Here is a 23,395-nt window from a genome sequence, read left to right as displayed (position 1 = left end):
TTTCACGTTTTATGCAACTCCCTGAAGAGAAGAAGATCTTCATCTCTTATCTTTCTTTGGGCTAATGGCATCGAAGGGATCTTCATCTTCCTCACCACCACTGTTCATATTGATTCTTATTGAAAACTTTGTTTTAACAGAAGAATGAATATATAGGAAAGTGATATAATGAATTGAATAATTAATGGAATAAAAATGGAGTGACATTTGGAATGGAGGCCGGCCATGAAAAGGTCTCTGTCATTAAGCCATGCAAAGCTTCCAAATTCCAAATTCATAGGAGCTTTGTGATGAAAAAATACATAGATTCCTCTAAGTCCACATTTGGCATTGTTCAATCCGATCATAGTGTCACCTTAATTAATAAGACAAATATGAAATGCCTTAATTCTTTGTTTAATTTTAATGGGAAACTAACACATATGTATAGCTATTTCAATAGATTAATTTATTTTTGAAAATGGTTTTCCATATGATTTTTCGTTTTGAGCTAAATAATAAATAATTAATTAATTACATATTTTTTCCATAATTATCCATATTCATTAGAGTGTCAACAGCGATTCACTATGGCAATATATATGTTTGCATTATTTCAAGTCTTCGTTTCAAACTTTTTAACAAATGTAAATCATGTTTAAAAAAAAAAAAAAAAATTGGCTTGTGGCTAGATGGCAAAAATTTGGTATCCGGAGGTCTTGTGTTCGAGCCTACCAAGTAGCATTGCCAATATGTGACTTACCTATCATTGAATTATAGGATGTTTAATGGACTTCATGATTGTTGAGGTACACGCAAGTTGTTCGAATACTCTTTTAGTATTATAAATACAAACTGACGGAACATACGTTCTTATTGATACGCAACTCATCTCTTTCTAATTATCTAGGAGATTTTCTTTCATAATGGGCTTGAGCCAAGGCTGAGAAAATTATAATTGGGCCAATTGGGCCATTATGTGGTGGGCTGGACCACCTACTGCCTGGCCCAGTCCCACTGTCCATACTTTCACCAAACCTAACCAAAACAAGAACCTTTTCCATTTTCTTCTCTTCTTCTTCTTCTGTAGAAATAAAGCAATGTGGGTTCAGCATTGCGCAGAGTCACCAGGCTTGCTCTCTTCTTCTTTCTCCTCCTTTATATCTTTAACAACGCCACTAACACTACCTCAAGCAGGCTGCTTCTCTGCCTCATTACACATTTTTCAACTGCAACAACTGTGCCAGCAATCCATGAAACCAGCAGTTTGAGGAACAGCTGTACAGAGACACACGAGCAAGACGAGGAGTAGTCCGACGTCGTTTCGTTAAGAAAAGTAGTAATGTTACGACAAATACTATGCAGCAATCGAGCTGGCTTTGGATTCGGTGGTGAAGTTTTTACAGTTTCCAGAAGCCCCAATTATTTCTTCCTTGGCAGAACAAATCCCAACGAGAAAACTAGGTTCAGGTTATTCCTTTCTCCATTTTCTTCCTTGATTGTGCATTTAGCCTCTTGACTCAAGTTTTATGTTATCTATCCGCTTCTCGAATGAATGTGGATTAGAAAAAATTTGGAATTTGCTCCACTCCTTACTTGCTTTGCTGTTAAGTTCCATGTGCAGTTTTAGCTGGATAGGGACTCCAGATATTTAAGTCCATCAGCCTGTAACGTGATGCGTGTGTTAGACAGATTAGTTCAGATAGTTTCCAATAACAGAGAATGTGAGGGGATTTGGTTGGGCGTTTGCTCTAATACTGTGCTAGGTTATCACTATTTTTAATATTTAGTTTCAAGATCAGATCATTCCAGATTCAATCGACTAGGCCTGGTAGAAAGTGTAAGGGGATTTGAAAAAGTTGTGCCCCTGTTGTCTGTATGTGAATGGTAACTATTAGTGGTAAAGTAGATTAGGAAACGGTGTTTGGTCCATTTGCGTTAAAATTTGGTTAGATTGATGTTATTTTGAGGTGATGGTGTGAGAGAGTTTAATATAATTGTTGGTTTTTCAAATAATGTAGGATTTGTTATTCATGGAAAAAAGATTTAACAAATGTCATTGGTGGGGATATACATTTTTGATGGTAAAAAAGCAGGTGGTTCTACCAAATATAGAGCCCGAGTTGAAGCTGTGGTCATGAATGTGACTTGGCATTCTTGTTGGGAGAATGAAGAATTTTGGGAGGGTGTGACATTTTTAGAGCTAGGAGACACTCCATTTCTCAACACGCTGTTGCTGTTGTTGGATATCCTCAAGGTACCTCCAATACATTATAATCTCTTATTTTTTAGAGGTCTCATCTTTGGTGGGGGTGTAAATTATAATGTTGTCTATAATGTTGTGTTCTTTGGTTACAGGTGGTGACAACATTCAGTACTAAAGGAGTTGTTTCGAGGGTTAACCAAACCCAATACGTCCATGGTGCTACTCAACTGATGGCTATACAGATGATGCAGCTATAAATCCTGGCAATAGTGGTGGCCCGGCAATTATGGCAATAAAGTTGTTGTGTCGCTTTTCAAAACCTTTCCGGTGCTGAGAATATTGGGTAAATCTTTTTGTGGTCTGTCTCAAATGATCTTATGTTATATCTAGGGAGCAAACAGATTCAGATAAATATATTTATTTTCATCTAGCAAAAAATTATCGTGCCCTGGCTGAATTTTTTTTACTTATCGTCTTTCACAGCTTATTATTCCTGTTCCAGTTATAAAGCATTTATAATTGGTGTTGAGGAAAATGGGAAATATGTTGGATTTTGTTCTTGGGACTACGTGCCAAACCACTGAGAATGTTCAACTTCGAAAATTCTTGGAATGCGACCCGAAATGACTGGAGACTGTGGACAAAATTAATCCTCTATCAGATGCCCAAAATCTTGAAAGATGATATTGTTCTTGCATTGATTCTGTGCTATAGCAAATGATGGGACAGGTACCAACTCTGTATCTTCTTCGTGATAATAATAAAAATTTTATTTTGTTCTCATTAATTTAGCAGTTGTTACCTCATTTGAAAGATAAGTAACCTAAACTGAATTAGGTCGTTCAAGTAAACAAATAGCCACATTTTGCTATACTGAGATGTTCTTATTGGTATTGCTTTTCTTGTTTTATAAAACTGTGCTTGAATCTTTGATTGCCCACTGCTTGGGAAAAACGCAACATTTTTAGATCTTAATTAGAAGCAAAAAATGATACAAGTTCAAAGTTTTGTTACTTTCCTCTCTTGATGTCTTTGACATCTTTGGTTTTCCCTTATGTTCTTAATTTGTAGTCTTATTCACAACATTGCAGTTCTTTCGAACAGAGAACGGATAACATTTGATCATTTGTGTGCTATGAAGAAACCCAATGAGAAATGTTTAGTTAAAGTTGAGAGATGCCAAAGAGCATGAATTCAGTATCACACTACGACCTGTAAGACATTGTTATCTTTTCTCTTGATTCTTGAAACTGATGATATTAGTAGCTTGAAGATTCATTATTTGATAAATATATTGAATGTAATGTGTTGGGATTGATCCATAAGTTTGTTGATTTTAGTTGCAACCTCTAGTTCCAGTGCATCAATTTGATAAGATACCTAGCTATTACATATTGCTGGACTGGTTTTTTATTCCGCTTACCCAGCCGTATCTTCACGAGTATGGAGAAGATTGGTATAACACTTCCCAAGTAGATTGTGTGAACGTGCACTGAGAGAGCTGCCTAAAAAGGCTAGTGAACAACTCGTTATTCTTTCTCGGTCTGCTTTCTTCTTTGGCTGCATCATTGCTTTAAGTTTCTCTGACCACGTTTTCCTCAATTGAGATTATTTTTCCTTGTATATTTTGCGTGTTGGAAAATGCTGTGAGAATCAATTAAATTACTCAGTGAACCCATTCTTTTTAATTGAAGTTTCTTTGGCCGATTCAACTTCTGGTCACTTTTAATGATCCTGTAATGACCATTTTGACTACCATTTTTTGGGTTGTACGGATGAACATGCCCTCTGATTTTCTTACCTTTGATCACATCATAATAATTTATTCTTTATCTTAGAGAAACATTTGGGTTTGAGGGTTTTGCTGGATTCAAATTTTAATATCCCGTTGCTTAAGCCATAGAGTTTTCTGTTTACCTAGTAACAATAATCACTTGTCTTGTTCAGGTACTGATGGATGATATCAATGCGGGTATGAGCGTTTGCAGAATTACAGGTGCGCTAATTTAAGAATTAAGTATAGTTATCATCATATTCAAACTTGCTTTGATGGGTCATCACCTACTGGCTGTCATACCATCTTCAACTCCCAATGAACCAAGACGTTATGAATGCATTTTGAAGCAGAATATGGATGGCAACCTTTACTTTATTGCCACTGAATCTCCGGCTTACAAGTTGAGAAATATAACCAATATATCTGATTGACTGATTTCAATTTCCTAGCATTTGATCGTAGAAAAGCACAGGACTGCTTTCATTATACAGTGGTCATATTTTTTCTGAATGATCTCAATTGTGGTTAACAGATTAAGAAGGTCAACGGAGTGGAAATTGAAAACCTGAAGCATTTATGCGAACAAGTCGAAAACTGTAGTGCAGAGAGCTTGAGGTTTGATTTGGACGATGACAGGGTAATTGTATTGGAACTCAAATGGCAAAAATGCCACGTCTAGAATTCTAGAACTTCACAGAATACCGTCTGCATGTCCGTGACCTTGGAGATGAGAGAACCCAGGATTGAGTTGGCCTGCACAAGCTGAATTGTCTTCAGAATACAGTTGCAAAAAACAAAACCGACAAAGTAAAATTTTGGTATTGTAATCGAGTTAGTAGGCTTTTCATAGTTACATATTGATCTAGGAATAGCATTATTTCTATGTCAACATTACCATGTTTGAGGTATATTTCAAGGAGATACCAATAACAACAATCATAGTCAGGGTTTACAAGATTCTTACTTCCATGTGTTGGAAGTAATTAGGAAATATAAAAACATAGAAGTCTCATTAGTTTTGTTCATCGTGTTTGAACTATTATTTATTGCTTTAATCCGAGTTAGATTTTCTCTCGATCAATCCAAGCATCTGTTCAATGAAGTTTATCTTTATTGAATAAATCGTATCAAACGCAATCTGGACCATTGTTCTCTGACTAATACGCTTCTTGAATAAAATTTTCAGTCCTCCACAAGCAACTAGAATCTATATTACCTTAAAGATTACTATGAATCTTTAGAAAAATGTGTTTGGTAATTGGTGGGTATGTTATATTAACATGTTTGGCTAGAAGGAATAAATGGTGGGGTATGTTATAAATATTAAGGGTGCGTTGGTTTATCATTTTGGATAAGATTTTGGGGATGTATTGGGTTGTTGGATAGGGTGAGTATTACAAGGTAATTTTAAAAATTTATGAAAAAGCCCTTAGGTTTACTAATTTAATTAAGACCCTAATATGTAAAATGACAAAACAACCCTCGGAATTTTTGGTGCCAGATTTCGGCACCACCGTCAGAATCTGGCTGAAAAATTTCGTTACGGCACAGACGGGTCGAATCTTGCCGTAACATGTCGTTATGGCCTTTTTCGGCCAGATCCACCACGATCTAGACGGCAAAGGCCAGATTACGGTCTGTTATGACCGCGACGGTTGGAAAAGGCCAAACGACGACTATCTTTGGCCGTCAGCGATGGCCAAAGATGGGCCGTCGTTTTCGGTCAACGATGGCCAAGATTTGGCCTTCGTTGACCGTCAACGATGGCCATTTCTTTGCGAGCAGATCGGTGAACTTCCAGCTTTTTGGTGGAAGTTAGGCCGTTGTACGGATTGGCTATCACCGCGGTGGTTGCCGGAATCTGACAAGTTGGGTTGATAGGGGTGTTTTTGTTAATTTTTAAACTTTTTTAGGGGGTATTTAGTGAAAGTAATAACCGTATGGGGTTAAAAGTAATTAAAAAATAGGGTAATATTTCTGGAATAATGGCCAAACATTATTTGGAGAATAGGATCCAAATATGGATAAAAATACTAAGCCAAACATAGCCTAAATTGCCCTTTTTTAAATATTATATAATATTATTTTTTATTATTTTTGTTTTAAATAATTTTTTCTAACCCCAATATTTCAGATTTAGCTAAAACACCCCGCTTATATAAAACTTTAATTTATGATAAAATCACCCCCACCCCTTTCCGTCACCGCAAACCACCATCGAAAGTCACCAAAAATCGTCGTGATAGCTCACGTGACCGTAAGGCTTCGATATGGTCGTTCTTACCATTTGATGGCCGAAAACGGCCATATCTGCCGAAATGGCTAGATCTATTTAGCCATTTCAGGTCAGATCGATGGATATGACCATTAACAGCCAGATTTGCAGCCATTATCGACCAGATTTGGCCTAAATGGCCGTTTTTTGCCATCAATATGGCTAGAAATGGCCATATCGAAGCCCCCCAAGCCTCCGATGACTTGGTTTTTTTAGGGACTCCGACGGGCCATAGTGGTGGCCCACTGTTGGCGGGGTGGCTAGTGGCGGTAGTGGTCTGTAATTGTTTTAATATAAGGGTATTATTGTCCAAAAACTTAATTAAACAAGGTAAAAACTGAAATGATATTATAATGTAAATTGATTTTAAAACAGAGCTATGTCCAAAAATTATTTAAGAGATAGAATTGTAACAAAATAAGATTATTGGTAATCTTATAATACCTAAGAAAATGGAGGTATCTGATTACCTCCAATATTATCAACATAATAAAACTATTGGTAATGCAAGATTACCCGGAATTTATATTATTTAACAACCAACATGGTACATCTAATCACAGTAATATAAGATGACATAACCCTGATTACCTCCAACTAAACGCCCCCAAGGGACATCTAAGTTTTAACAGTTATTTACTGCTAATTTTAACGGAAATGATAAAATATTTAGATGATTTTTAATATTTTTTTAAGTGAATCTTGTTAAAGTCTAAATTAAAAAATTAAAAAAAAAAAAAAAAGACCAAAGCAATTTTTTTACTAAATTTTTCATTACAAATTCTAAATCTGTTTAATTGTAATATCCCTAAATTACCACTTGGTCCAAAGCTCTAGCTTAAAATAATTTCTGATAACAAATGAGAATTAATGAATGTATTTGAACGGAGAGATTTGAATTTTGGGACCTTAAGCTTTGATACCTCGGTCATTGTTTTACCATGTTTTACCTAGATTACCTCCAACTAAAGCCCCCAAGGGACATCTAAGTTTTAACAGTTATTACTGCTAATTTTAACGGAAAATGATAAAATTATTAGATGATTTTTATATTTTTTTTAAGTGAATCTTGTTCTTAAAGTCTAATTTTAAAAATTAAAAAAAAAAAAAGCAAAAATGTACCAAAACAATTTTATTTACTAAATTTTTTCAACAATTCTAATCTGTTACTGAAATATCCTAAATTACCACTTGGTCAAAAAGCTCTAGCTTAAAAAAAATTTCTGATAACAAATAGAGAATAATTGAATGATATTTTGAACGTGAGAGATTTGAATTTTGGGACCTTAAGCTTTGATACCTCGTTAGGTCATTGTTTACCATGCTTTTAAGTAAGAGTTAACATTAATATTTAAGTTAAACATTGATATCATTCAAGCTTCTAACAAGAAATTTTTCATAAACAAAAAAATGATATTTTCTAAGTTTTACTCGAACAAATCATATCAAATAGAACTTATTCGGATGTATAAGCTATCAACTTATATTGACGGGTTTTCTTCTAAAACGAAATTCTTCCAACAACTTAGATCAGAAAAGATCGAATTTAGGAGTTGATTAAGAAGTTAATTAACACAAGACTCGTTAACCCCATTCCACTTTTAAGGCAATCAAATATTAAATAACTTAACCATATCTTAATTTAGTGCTTGGTGGGACCTTGCTCTCCACGAAACAAAAGATAATCTTATAACCTAATTTAGTTTTATATTAATATTATATGTAGACGCAAGTTAACATAACATCCAAGAAAGCTACAATATAATATAATATCTATAATTTATATTTAATGTATCAATACAGCTTTGTATAGTTACATTTTGTAAATCGACGTTAATAATTTTGAGATTTTTTTTCATTACTATGAAATTGATAGTTAGTACTATATAAATTAGAGTAAATGCATATGTACACCCAAAGTTTAGCGAAATTGCAAGTTCTCACCCTTGGTTTCATTTGATTAAACATCATCACTGACTGTTCAACTAAGGGTGGGAATCTGGAAAATTAACTTGGGCTTTTTTATCGGGCAAGGGTAGACGAAATTCAGGCTTTGATTTTTGGCAAAGGGAAAGGAAAAAAAGGCCAAAAAACATATCCACACAAGGAGAGTCTGTTGCTTAGTTCGATGGTGTTGGTTGCTCTCTGATCGATAGAAAAACGATCGAGAAGATACCCAAAAGCAAGGTGGAAAGTGTGGTGAGTGGCCGGAAAAGAGTGATGACGACAAGTAGGGTATGGGTTTTGTAGAGGAGGTCGTGGGAGTCCACAATGTCTTTGAGGTTATTTTGGAGTTTGAGATTGGTCGAAAAAAAGCTAAAATCCGGTGGATTGGGTGATGCAGAGTGGCGAATCTACACATGAGAAGGGGCCTTAGTGTCACTAATTTCACGTGAAAGAACATTGGAAATGTCTTGGGTTTATAAAAAAGGGAGTCTCTCTACCTAATGGGTTGCCTTTTGGTGTGAAGTTCTAGCCGTGTAATTCATCTAATGGGTTAGGTTTTTGAGTGTGAAACCCCCACCGTGACAGTCCATCTAATGGGTTAGCTTTTGGGTGTAAACCCCTGCCCGTGACATTAGGCCCTGAAATTTAAAAACTCAAAAGAACCCTTTAATTTCGTAATTAATCACATTGTGCCCCCCATAACAAAGAAATTTCTTTAATATTTTTCTTTATTTTATATTTGAAAATATTATATATCTTATTGCAGTCAGTACTATTTTTATTACTACACTAATTCATCTTTTATTTTTCTATTTTTATTTTATTAAACTATTATCATAATCAAATAAAATATCATTAAAGAGCTTTAATAGACTATCATATCTAATTTAGTTTTAATTTCGTTTCATTACTATGATTATTTTATTTTAAAGAAATTACATGTACCAAAATTAGTTCCTATAATATTATACAAATATCATATTTAAATTTTAATACTAAAAACATGAATTAAACACAACGACAAAAGCACCTTAACCACATATTTTTATGAAAAATGCTATCCTTACAAAGACCCATACAAGAGGGCTGCAAAGTGACATCATCCCGAAGAAAAAACAAAAGAAAAAAAGGAAAAGAGAAAGAAAAAGAGAGATATAATCATGAAAATCAAGGGTGGGGATTGTCTTGTATGCCCCCTTTTTATGTGTCTTTGTAAAACTAGCATTGCTCTATTTTTATTACATTTGTGTAACGAAAGAGGGTTCAAGGTATATCCTGATATCCCGAGGGTTTATAGTATTAGAGAAAGCTTGGGGGTTTAGAGTTTTGTTTCCCTGTTTCAAAATATTTTATCATATTCTGAAAAAAAATGCGCTATATAAACGTTTTGTAGTTTTTAATGTAGGGATCAATGGTGAGAGTTCTTAAATCGTAAAATTAAAAGCTAATTAATGATCAAATACCCACCTTTAATCTTTGATTCACAAAGGAAGTTCATATTTGAGAATTTTCAAATATCTATATTGAATTATATTTTAACTTTATATGTGTATTAATGTTGAATTATTATACATACGACTATTCCTGCAATTTCGATATAAGGTAAATATAATGTTAATTAATTCATATTAGTTTAGTGTTGGACTATGATTTCAAAATCACCTTAAAAGGTCCTTGATATTAGTGTCAATTAGCTTAAACATATATGTTGTAATCTAATAAATTCATAACCTTGAAAGAATACCTTTATCCTATGATAATAATACTGTACTATATACCATATGATAAATATTTTTATATCTATGTTTTGAGGTTTTTAATGTGTAGATTAATTAAAGGTTAACAATTACTCGTTAACTTTACAAAATATAAAATCAAAAGTAGCAATTAACTGCTCACTTCTAAATCATATATTAAAAATCTATGATATAATATGCACATGAGAATTTCTTATTCTTTGGTGGAGTTCTTTGAAGGGATCATGCCCATAAGATGAGGATTAATTCGATCTCGTTTAATATCCTGTACAACCAATATTATTATTCTGTAATAGTTAATTTTATAGACGAATAATATCATAATAAATGAGAACATAAATAAATTTCAATTAATTTAAACATGGAAAAAAAAAATGACTACAAAAACTTGTAGATTATAATTTATTTTGATTTGTTTAATATAAAATTGAAAGACGTGTGAGAGGTTTCATGTAACAACAAAGATAAAATAAACAACAAATAAATGCTCAACCCGGTCCGACCCGAAACTGACCCACCATGTGGTCAGGTTAATTGAAATTTGGCCCAATGGGTTAATTGGGCCTAAACCCAATCAACATTATTTGGGCTTAAATGAATTGTTACTAGACTGAACCTATTTAAATCCCTCAAATTATTTTGTAAAATTATTAATATATTTTAAATTAAAAATTAATAAAAGAGAAATTCATCTTCAATGAACAGTACTAAATGCCCACAGAAACACAATTTTTGCGGTCCGTTGTTCTTGACTATGCACAAATTATACGTTCAAGAGGATATTAGGGTTTGATCAATCTAAAATCTATATACTTTTTAATTCGGTATATATATATATATATGACAAAAGCAAAATACGTAAAAGGATTATATAGACAAAAGGTATAAGAATTGCATACCGTATGCTGGAGAGCCATGTCTAATGAACTCTTAGACATCATGCTTCCAAAAGCATTTCCATGAGAAATTTTTAATAATTAAGGGTAAAATGGGAACAAAATTAGGACTATCTTGATAATAAAAAAAATAACACCCTTTCAGTCGGTAATTGAATTACTCCAAAATTTACCTACAGTAACTACTATTGATATTTGAAGATTATCGAAATCTTTTTTTACTTTAAAACCAAACATGATAATTCTCGGATTAAAAGATAAATTATTGAAGTAATATTTTATGAACTTGGACCAAACCGTCTGAGTACCATATCATTCATACTACCTAGCCCATCAATGAATTTATGACATCAATCTCAGAAATTTTTTCTCTCTCGTCTATCTTTGCAATGAATGCATGATAATCATATTAATTTCACATTCTTTTTTATTCCAATAATATTGTCATTCTGAGTAGCTACAATTATTAAATCGGAAGCATAGTGGCAAGTAAATTATTTGTTATTAGAGTAATGTTACACCTATAACCTCTTCTCACAAACTTTCTCTCACAACCCTAACTCTAACGTGGTAGTTTACAATTAGTCAATTATAATTTATCAGGTAGGATCCAGATGAGATCCATCACGAACTAATCAATCACGAACTATCACATTGGGGTTGTGAGAAGTTAAGTTTGTGAAAAGAGGTTATGGATATAGCATTTTCTTTTTTATTATCCTTCTAATTAGTTCTTGGCAAAGTGAGGCTTGTCAATCTGTCGGTTTGCTTCTTTTGGTGGAGGAGATGGGGACGAGGCTGTCGAAGAGTTCTGCTTCGCTTTTAGCTAGAAGATTTGGTTTCACGTGAGAATTTTAAATGATATAGCATATTTTTGTATATATGTATGTACGTATGCTGTATGCATACCCTCCTCCCGGCGTATACTGGAAATCCAATGGGGACCTTATCAAACGGCTCGTCTATGGAGGTCTCCGAAGTATTTGCGTCTGCATGTTGAAGAGCTCTATAGGCCCGAAACCGTGCGAACTGCGCTTTTGTTTGAGAAATCTCAGGCGCCACCTTGTGTTCATAGCTGTGTGCGAGCTTCCCTTCTGTTTGAGATACCACATCCAGAAGCGCCGTCTTCTAATCACTCTTCCGTCTTCCCTACTTGTTAATCTTTATGTTATCATTATCCATGTCATATCCTATCTTTACAGCAGAAGAGGCTCAAATTAATTAATTACTGGTCTATTATTTTTAGAAATCCTAATTAATTAATTTCTACATCTTTGTAGAAAAAGATTTATTCGGTGGTAAGACATAAATTAGTGTATTCGTGAATCACTTTTGTTGATACGAAAACTTGTAGTAACCAGAGTAATCCGATTGACCTTGATGAAATCGAAACCGATATGTACATGATTTAAGGAAAATCAGCAATGCAATATAAAAGTGTGTTAAAGTAATGAACACGAATGAATTATTTAAGTGGTTCGATAAATAAGAACTTAAACTTACGTCCACCGTTTCTCTTATTACTGTGAGAGCTTACAAGAGATTATATGAAAGTGTCAATGCTAATCTGCTAACCCCTCTCTCATAGTTTGAGGGGTTATTTATACAAGTTTTTTAATAAAGGGAAGAGAGATAAGTTCGGGATTGCAAAGAAATTTGATATGCAATCCCGTCATCTTCGCGATTGAGCGTTGAGATCGCGTTGTCCGCGGTGTTGATCTAATCCCTTTCGAAATATCCGAGATTGAAGTTTATCCTTGATCTGTCAAACAATCGTTAGGATTGGTCGCTGTGCGAGTTTACTCTGGATCGTACTGATTTTAGGTCAAACTTATTGTGGGTCGAACTGCAGCTCTACGAACTTTTGAGATCCGCGAGCTTTCTGGAAAATCACACACAATAACTTTTAAAAAGATTTATTCGTTGGTTAAACATAAATTAGCTTATTAGTGAATCACCTTTAAAAAGATTTATTCGACTGTCAAACATAAATTAGCTTATTAGTGAATCACCTTTAAAAAGATTTATTCGACTGTCAAACATAAATTAGCTTATTTGTGAATCACCGTTAAAAGGATTTATTCGATGGTTAGACATAAATTAGCTTATTCAAACGATAAATTAATTAATCGGATTTATCTGTCCCACCACTGAGAACATATATTCTATCATGTTATATTACATCTTATTTATATCACGAAAAGAATTAAATCTCCAATGCTATTGCTTTGCGTGGCTCCATCTGCCAGCAGGTTCTACGCAATTAATTAATTTAAATATACTCTTTTGGTTAATGCATCTCAAAAACGGTTCTTTAATTTATCATAGCTCTCATGCTTATATAATTTACAGAAATTTAATTCTTAGGTGGTGACCGTCGTGTTTTTTATAATGTGGATGACCAATTACAACAATAACAAATACTAAAGACAAATTAGAATTGAGAGACTAGGGATTCGTTTGGTTCATTATTCTGATAGTTTTTAGAATAATATTTTGAAAAAAATTAAATTGAGTGGGTATTACAATGTAAGATTTAAAAATTAACAAAAATACCCCCTATGTTTGTTTATTTACTGAACTCATCTATAATAAAATATTAAAAGTTAACAAAAACACCCCCAATCCACCTATTAAATACGAACAGCCGGCCACCATCGCTGGAGGGTGGCTAGAGTCGCCGTATCGACGCATGACCGATTGGATATTGCCGGTCATGCGCCAATATAACCTTTTTTGGCCAGATCTACGGCTAGATCTGGTCATTGACGGCCAGATTTGGCCGCATTTGATCGTTTATGACGGCCAACCATATCTTGGCCGTCATTGACGATTGGCTATGGCTAAAGATCTTGTCGTTGACAGCCAGATCTTTGGCAGTAGATCCGGCCGGAAAAGGCTAAATCAGCGCAATATTGGCCAGATTCAGCCGATAGTGCGTCATTATACCAGATTCCGGCCAGCTTCCAGCAGTGGTGGCCGGAATCTGGTAAATGTGGGTTGCTGGGTGTTTTTGCAATTTCTAAAAAAAAAAAATTTGGGGTGTTTAGTTAAATTAATAAATTTAAGGAGGTTTAAAAGAAATTGAATAATATAGAATAATATTGTGAGAATAAACCAATTTTACTGTTAAACATTATTAGGAAAAACTATAATAATATTCGAAAGAGTGAAACAAACGGAGCCTAAAGTATTCTTACATTATTGGTACTGATTAATATCACAAATTAATGTAACCCTCACATTTTTATTTATTTCATTGTCATTGTGAGAAGCTACAATTATTACATTTGACGCATATGTAAACTAAATTATTCATTAATTATCCTCCTTAGTTATTGGGATTCATGTTGCCCTAGTAATGGCTCCATAAATTACAAGTCATTTCTTCATACGCTTACCAATTCATACATAGAGAATTCTATTTGCTCAGAGTTCGATGAAGTTGTAAACATATATTAGACCAACAGACACGCTTAATTACATCAGTTTGGATTTTATTTTCATTTATTCAGTCTGTGTGTGGGGATTCGAACTTAAAACCTTTGACTCTAATACCATTTTAAGTTTTGATCTTATCTAAAAACTTAAGTTAGTAGGTGAGGCTCAATATATATTAGACCAGTACATTGAATATTCCCATCCACGAGCTTTGTCCTTAATCATTGTGACTCATTTTTGTTTTCATGTAAAATTATATCGCTTTTGGTTTGTATGTTAAAAAATCTAGGATATAATATGCACATGAGAATTTTCCATCTATGAATATCGTGAAAATTCCATCGAAATGAATGGATAACTTGGTAGGATCCATATACAACTCTACCACCATATATAGTTTAGCGAATTACCTAGAATATCATCATTTTATTCAATGCATTAATGCTAGTTTAATGATATAAAACTTTGCAACATTATTGCAGAAAAGGAGATAAAATTTCATATTATTTTCAAATTCCCAATTGGGGGTTAAAGAGCTTTGTGTCTCGCACTCTCTTCTTTGAAGATAATTCAAATTCATTCTCTGGTGGAGTTCTTTGAAGGGATCGTGCCCATAAGACGAGTATTAATTCGATCTCGTTTAATATTCTGTACAACTAAAAATATCATTATATAATAGGTAATTTTATAAACAAACAATATCATAATAAATGAAAAGATAAATAAATTTTAATTAATTTAAACGTGGAAAAAAAATTTGAGTCCCAAGACTAGTAGATTATGATTTATTTTGATTTGTTTAATATAAAGTTGAAAGAAGTGTCAAAGGTTTCATGTAACAACAAAGATAAGATAAACAATAAACAAATGCTCAACCTGGTCCGACCCCAAACCGACCCACCATGTGGTCAGGTAAATTGAATTTGGCCCAATGGGTTAATTGGGCTTAAACCCAATCAAAATTATTTGGGCTAAAATGAATTGTTACTAGAGTGAACCTATTTAAATCCCTCAAATTCTTTTGTAAACCCCAATAATAATATTGTAAAACTATTAATATATTTTAAATTAAAAATTAATAAAAGAGAAATTCATCTTTAATTAACAGTACTAAATGCACACAGGAACATAATTTTTGCGGTCCGTTGTTCCTGACTATGCACAAATTATACGTTCAAGAGGATATTAGGGTTTGATCAATCTAAAATAAAATTTCTCTATATACTTTTTTAATTCGGTAATTGTGCATATATATATATATATGACAAAAGCAAAATGCGTAAAAGGATTATATAGACAAAAGGTAGAAGAAGTGCATACCATATGCTTGAGAGCCATGTCTAATGAATTCTTAGACATCATGCTTCCAAAAGCATTTCCATGAGAAATTGAACCTCCTCGAGTCTTTGTTTTTGTTTCTGACCTTTCTTGATCACCTATTGAATTTTTTCTAGCGTTCATCATCNTCACGAACTATCACATTGGGGTTGTGAGAAGTTAAGTTTGTGAAAAGAGGTTATGGATATAGCATTTTCTTTTTTATTATCCTTCTAATTAGTTCTTGGCAAAGTGAGGCTTGTCAATCTGTCGGTTTGCTTCTTTTGGTGGAGGAGATGGGGACGAGGCTGTCGAAGAGTTCTGCTTCGCTTTTAGCTAGAAGATTTGGTTTCACGTGAGAATTTTAAATGATATAGCATATTTTTGTATATATGTATGTACGTATGCTGTATGCATACCCTCCTCCCGGCGTATACTGGAAATCCAATGGGGACCTTATCAAACGGCTCGTCTATGGAGGTCTCCGAAGTATTTGCGTCTGCATGTTGAAGAGCTCTATAGGCCCGAAACCGTGCGAACTGCGCTTTTGTTTGAGAAATCTCAGGCGCCACCTTGTGTTCATAGCTGTGTGCGAGCTTCCCTTCTGTTTGAGATACCACATCCAGAAGCGCCGTCTTCTAATCACTCTTCCGTCTTCCCTACTTGTTAATCTTTATGTTATCATTATCCATGTCATATCCTATCTTTACAGCAGAAGAGGCTCAAATTAATTAATTACTGGTCTATTATTTTTAGAAATCCTAATTAATTAATTTCTACATCTTTGTAGAAAAAGATTTATTCGGTGGTAAGACATAAATTAGTGTATTCGTGAATCACTTTTGTTGATACGAAAACTTGTAGTAACCAGAGTAATCCGATTGACCTTGATGAAATCGAAACCGATATGTACATGATTTAAGGAAAATCAGCAATGCAATATAAAAGTGTGTTAAAGTAATGAACACGAATGAATTATTTAAGTGGTTCGATAAATAAGAACTTAAACTTACGTCCACCGTTTCTCTTATTACTGTGAGAGCTTACAAGAGATTATATGAAAGTGTCAATGCTAATCTGCTAACCCCTCTCTCATAGTTTGAGGGGTTATTTATACAAGTTTTTTAATAAAGGGAAGAGAGATAAGTTCGGGATTGCAAAGAAATTTGATATGCAATCCCGTCATCTTCGCGATTGAGCGTTGAGATCGCGTTGTCCGCGGTGTTGATCTAATCCCTTTCGAAATATCCGAGATTGAAGTTTATCCTTGATCTGTCAAACAATCGTTAGGATTGGTCGCTGTGCGAGTTTACTCTGGATCGTACTGATTTTAGGTCAAACTTATTGTGGGTCGAACTGCAGCTCTACGAACTTTTGAGATCCGCGAGCTTTCTGGAAAATCACACACAATAACTTTTAAAAAGATTTATTCGTTGGTTAAACATAAATTAGCTTATTAGTGAATCACCTTTAAAAAGATTTATTCGACTGTCAAACATAAATTAGCTTATTAGTGAATCACCTTTAAAAAGATTTATTCGACTGTCAAACATAAATTAGCTTATTTGTGAATCACCGTTAAAAGGATTTATTCGATGGTTAGACATAAATTAGCTTATTCAAACGATAAATTAATTAATCGGATTTATCTGTCCCACCACTGAGAACATATATTCTATCATGTTATATTACATCTTGTTTATATCACGAAAAGAATTAAATCTCCAATGCTATTGCTTTGCGTGGCTCCATCTGCCAGCAGGTTCTACGCAATTAATTAATTTAAATATACTCTTTTGGTTAATGCATCTCAAAAACGGTTCTTTAATTTATCATAGCTCTCATGCTTATATAATTTACAGAAATTTAATTCTTAGGTGGTGACCGTCGTGTTTTTTATAATGTGGATGACCAATTACAACAATAACAAATACTAAAGACAAATTAGAATTGAGAGACTAGGGATTCGTTTGGTTCATTATTCTGATAGTTTTTAGAATAATATTTTGAAAAAAATTAAATTGAGTGGGTATTACAATGTAAGATTTAAAAATTAACAAAAATACCCCCTATGTTTGTTTATTTACTGAACTCATCTATAATAAAATATTAAAAGTTAACAAAAACACCCCCAATCCACCTATTAAATACGAACAGCCGGCCACCATCGCTGGAGGGTGGCTAGAGTCGCCGTATCGACGCATGACCGATTGGATATTGCCGGTCATGCGCCAATATAACCTTTTTTGGCCAGATCTACGGCTAGATCTGGTCATTGACGGCCAGATTTGGCCGCATTTGATCGTTTATGACGGCCAACCATATCTTGGCCGTCATTGACGATTGGCTATGGCTAAAGATCTTGTCGTTGACAGCCAGATCTTTGGCAGTAGATCCGGCCGGAAAAGGCTAAATCAGCGCAATATTGGCCAGATTCAGCCGATAGTGCGTCATTATACCAGATTCCGGCCAGCTTCCAGCAGTGGTGGCCGGAATCTGGTAAATGTGGGTTGCTGGGTGTTTTTGCAATTTCTAAAAAAAAAAAATTTGGGGTGTTTAGTTAAATTAATAAATTTAAGGAGGTTTAAAAGAAATTGAATAATATAGAATAATATTGTGAGAATAAACCAATTTTACTGTTAAACATTATTAGGAAAAACTATAATAATATTCGAAAGAGTGAAACAAACGGAGCCTAAAGTATTCTTACATTATTGGTACTGATTAATATCACAAATTAATGTAACCCTCACATTTTTATTTATTTCATTGTCATTGTGAGAAGCTACAATTATTACATTTGACGCATATGTAAACTAAATTATTCATTAATTATCCTCCTTAGTTATTGGGATTCATGTTGCCCTAGTAATGGCTCCATAAATTACAAGTCATTTCTTCATACGCTTACCAATTCATACATAGAGAATTCTATTTGCTCAGAGTTCGATGAAGTTGTAAACATATATTAGACCAATAGACACGCTTAATTACATCAGTTTGGATTTTATTTTCATTTATTCAGTCTGTGTGTGGGGATTCGAACTTAAAACCTTTGACTCTAATACCATTTTAAGTTTTGATCTTATCTAAAAACTTAAGTTAGTAGGTGAGGCTCAATATATATTAGACCAGTACATTGAATATTCCCATCCACGAGCTTTGTCCTTAATCATTGTGACTCATTTTTGTTTTCATGTAAAATTATATCGCTTTTGGTTTGTATGTTAAAAAATCTAGGATATAATATGCACATGAGAATTTTCCATCTATGAATATCGTGAAAATTCCATCGAAATGAATGGATAACTTGGTAGGATCCATATACAACTCTACCACCATATATAGTTTAGCGAATTACCTAGAATATCATCATTTTATTCAATGCATTAATGCTAGTTTAATGATATAAAACTTTGCAACATTATTGCAGAAAAGGAGATAAAATTTCATATTAATTTCAAATTCCCAATTGGGGGTTAAAGAGCTTTGTGTCTCGCACTCTCTTCTTTGAAGATAATTCAAATTCATTCTCTGGTGGAGTTTTTTGAAGGGATCGTGCCCATAAGACGAGTATTAATTCGATCTCGTTTAATATTCTGTACAACTAAAAATATCATTATATAATTGGTAATTTTATAAACAAACAATATCATAATAAATGAAAAGATAAATAAATTTTAATTAATTTAAACGTGGAAAAAAAATTTGAGTCCCAAGACTAGTAGATTATGATTTATTTTGATTTGTTTAATATAAAGTTGAAAGAAGTGTCAAAGGTTTCATGTAACAACAAAGATAAGATAAACAATAAACAAATGCTCAACCTGGTCCGACCCCAAACCGACCCACCATGTGGTCAGGTAAATTGAATTTGGCCCAATGGGTTAATTGGGCTTAAACCCAATCAAAATTATTTGGGCTAAAATGAATTGTTACTAGAGTGAACCTATTTAAATCCCTCAAATTCTTTTGTAAACCCCAATAATAATATTGTAAAACTATTAATATATTTTAAATTAAAAATTAATAAAAGAGAAATTCATCTTTAATTAACAGTACTAAATGCACACAGGAACATAATTTTTGCGGTCCGTTGTTCCTGACTATGCACAAATTATACGTTCAAGAGGATATTAGGGTTTGATCAATCTAAAATAAAATTTCTCTATATACTTTTTTAATTCGGTAATTGTGCATATATATATATATATGACAAAAGCAAAATGCGTAAAAGGATTATATAGACAAAAGGTAGAAGAAGTGCATACCATATGCTTGAGAGCCATGTCTAATGAATTCTTAGACATCATGCTTCCAAAAGCATTTCCATGAGAAATTGAACCTTCTCGAGTCTTTGTTTTTGTTTCTGACCTTTCTTGATCACCCATTGAATTTTTTCTAGTGTTCATCATCTTCTCCACCATCTTACTCCCTACAAAATTATTCTGTGTTCCATTATTTCCCGAATGAACCACCATTCTCTTCCCTTCACCTTCCTTGGCCTCAACTTTTCGACCCCTCGTGACACTTGGCGAGCACGATTGCCTCCTCGATCTAGGTACAAGTTGTTGATCATCCGTCTTTTGTTTTGCCAATGACACCGGCGTTGTTGAATTAGGTCGAGTCTTGGTTGCAGAAGTTGAGCGATCGGTATTGGGTCGACCCCTTGTAGCAGAAGTTGAGCGATCAATATTAGTCCTTAAATTAGGGGGTGTTTCATTGGAAAACCCTGGAATTTGAGCAGGAATTGTTGACCGCATCGAGGGTGACACTCCCCGACTTCTTGGCTTTGTCTTTGTGGTTGTACTTGCATCTGTTATTGTTCCCGTTAGGGTTTTAGTCAAGTTTGAAGTGAGGAAACTATCGATATGATTATTGGTGATTCTTGTTGTGTTTTTGTTGGTGTTCATGTTTGTTTTTTTGTTGTTTAAATCAATAGTTAATGGTGTTGTTTTTTGGTTCGTAATTGTTGTTCCTTTGGTGGTTTTGGTTTGAGTTGGAGTACTTGGTCTTTGACTAGGGGTTATTGATCTTTGAGGGACTTTAGGTTTAGGTTTTGGAGTCTTTGGCCTTCCGATGTTGCTTGTCTTTTGTGCTCCTGAATTGCCTGCAAACTATACTTAAATATATTACTTATACGTCGAATTAACAGTTTGTCTTTCTTGCGAACGTTTATATTTTTTTAATATGTAAATTTCATGAAACAATATAGGTAAATATTAAAAAGATAAAAATTCAATTAAGTCTGTCTCTACTGCAAAATGTTCAACAATATTTTTTTTATCTTTTAGCGTAAGGAAAATAAAACAATAAGATTAAGTAACAAAAGATGAAATTAAACATACCCTTGAAAGAGGTTGAACAATTGGTAACTCCCTTTGAATGACAATTTCCGGGGCACCGGTTGCTTCCATTTCTAAGGATGGAAATAATGGAGTGGCTGGTGGTGTCTTTAACCTTCATAAACAATACATCCATCGAATTAATAAATATAAAGTAATTTTCTTAAGCTAAGTTTTGCTGATGTTGAATTTAATATTTACTAATTAATTCATCAATTAAGTACCAATCATAATCATTTTTCTCCTTCTCCTTTTCTCCAAACAGGTCATATCCTGATCCTTTCTTACCAGATCCAATTCTGTATAGTGCATAATTTCCTGTAAAAAACAATAAAAGATATATATAAGAGAATAATACGACCAAACAAGAGGTAACATTACCCATTTTTGTACCCACTATTGGATCCTTTCAATAATTTCATCGACCTTTATTGTACACGAGGTAACGTTATCCCATTTTATACTAATTAATGAATCACTCCAATAGTTTCATCTACGTCTACTTTACAAGAGGAAGCATTATGTTTTCTTATACCTATCATTGGATCACTCGAATAGTTTTGACTCTTTGACAATAATTTGTTAGGCGTCGACGAATGTAAACCCTAGTAACATAATAACTCTATTGGACATACATAAAAACATAAAGAGTAGAGTACCAGGATTCGGCTCAAACTCATCGGAAACTGGCTGGAGGAGGCTAGCAAGTCGATCTTTTTCACGTTTATGCAACTCCCTGAAGAGAAGAAGATCTTCATCTCTATTATCTTTTCTTTGGGCTAATGGCATCGAAGGGATCTTCATCTTCCTCCCACCACCACTGTTCATATTGATTCTTATGTTTGTTCAATTCTTTCTTGAAACTTTGTTTTAACAGAAGAATGAATATATAGGAAAGTGATATAATGAATTGAATAATTAATGGAATAAAAATGGAGTGACATTTGGAATGGAGGCCGGCCATGAAAAGGTCTCTGTCATTAAGCCAATGCAAAGCTTCCAAAATTCCAAATTCATAAGAAGCTTTGTGATGAAAAAATACATAGATTCCTCTAAGTTCACATTTGGCATTGTTCAATCCAATCAATAGTGTCACCTTAATTAATAAGACAAATATGAAATGCCTTAATTTCTTTGTTTAATTTTAATGGGAAACTACCACATATGATATAGCTATTTCAATAGATTAATTTTATTTTTTGAAAATGGGTTATTCCATATGATTTTTCGTTTTGAGCTAAATAAATAAATAATTAATTAATTACATATTTTTTCTATAATTATCCATATATTCATTAGAGTGTCAATGAGTGATTTCACTTATGGCAATTAATATGTTTGCATTATTTCAAGTCTTCGTTTCAAACTTTTTATACAAAATGTAAATCAATGTGTTTAAAAAAGAAAAAAAAAAAAATTGGCTTGTGGCTAGATGGCAAAACTTTAGGTTATCCGGAGGTCTTGTGTTCGAGCCTCACCAAGTAGCCATTTGCCATATATGTGACTTACCTGATCCATTGAATTTATAGGATGTTTAATGGACTTCAATGATTAGTTGAGGTACACGCAAGTTGGTTCGAATACTTCTCTTTATTTATTTATAAATATACAAACTGACGGAACACTACGTTCTTATTGATACGCAACTCATCTCTTTCCTAATTATCTAGGAGATTTTTCTCTTCATAATGGGCTTGAGCTTCAAGGCTGAGAAATTTATAATTGGGCCAATTGGGCCCATTATGTTGGTGGGCTGGACCAAGCCTACTGGCCCTGTCCCCAGTCCCACTGGTCCATACTTTCACAAAACCTAACCAAAACAAGAACCTTTTCCATTTTCTTCTTCAAGAAGAAGAAGACATCTTTATTTCGTTACGACCCAAGTCGTAACGCGTCTCAGTGGTCCGAGACGAGAAGAAGAAGAAAGAGGAGGAAATAGTAGAAATTGTTGCGGTGATTGTCTACCTCAAGCAGGCTGCTTCTTCTGCCTCATTATCAACATTTTTCAACTGCAACAACTGTGCCAGCAATCCATGAAACCAGCAGTTTGAGGAACAAGCTGTACAGAGACACACGAGCAAGACGACGAGTAGTCCGACGTCGTTTCGTTAAGAAAAGTAGTAATGTTACGACAAATACTTATGCAGCAATCGAGCTGGCTTTGGATTCGGTGGTGAAGGTTTTTACAGTTTCCAGAAGCCCCAATTATTTTCTTCCTTGGCAGAACAAATCCCAACGAGAAACTACTGGTTCAGGTTATTCCTTTCTCCATTTTCTTCCTTGAATTTGTGCATTTTAAGCCTCTTGACTCAAAAGTTTTAGCTTTAAGTCCAACAGCTTCTCGAATGAAATGTGGATTAGAAAAAAATATTGGAATTTATGCTCAACACACTCAATTACATTGCTATTAAGCATGTTAAGTTACCATATGGTTAAAAAGTTTTTAGCTGAGATA

General features: G+C 33.8%; 1 protein-coding gene, 1 long non-coding RNA gene and 1 pseudogene across 2 annotated transcripts in view; 2 read left to right on the top strand and 1 right to left on the bottom strand.

The window, feature by feature from the left end:
- The window catches only part of LOC116146574 (protease Do-like 10, mitochondrial), a 32,495-nt gene that overhangs the window by 5,681 nt on the left and 3,419 nt on the right, over positions 1–23,395 (top strand). Inside the window, exons 2-3 of the mRNA XM_031431995.1 lie at positions 1,092–1,176; positions 22,915–23,195. Coding sequence (XP_031287855.1) covers positions 1,092–1,176; positions 22,915–23,195 — 366 coding nt within the window. The remainder of the gene's footprint in view (positions 1–1,091; positions 1,177–22,914; positions 23,196–23,395) is intronic.
- On the top strand, positions 1,338–4,681 carry LOC116146534 (annotated as a pseudogene).
- LOC116146596 lies at positions 20,492–21,259 on the bottom strand. The gene is made up of 3 exons (XR_004130527.1): positions 21,165–21,259; positions 20,944–21,055; positions 20,492–20,712 (listed from the first exon to the last, which is right to left on the bottom strand). It is a non-coding gene; the product is annotated as an uncharacterized LOC116146596 (long non-coding RNA).

The sequence above is a fragment of the Pistacia vera genome, unplaced genomic scaffold (assembly GCF_008641045.1).
Source record: "Pistacia vera cultivar Batoury unplaced genomic scaffold, PisVer_v2 Contig479, whole genome shotgun sequence".
Classification (NCBI taxonomy): domain Eukaryota; kingdom Viridiplantae; phylum Streptophyta; class Magnoliopsida; order Sapindales; family Anacardiaceae; genus Pistacia; species Pistacia vera.
Note: the sequence above shows the minus strand (reverse complement) of the source record. Positions and strands in the feature narration are given on the sequence as shown.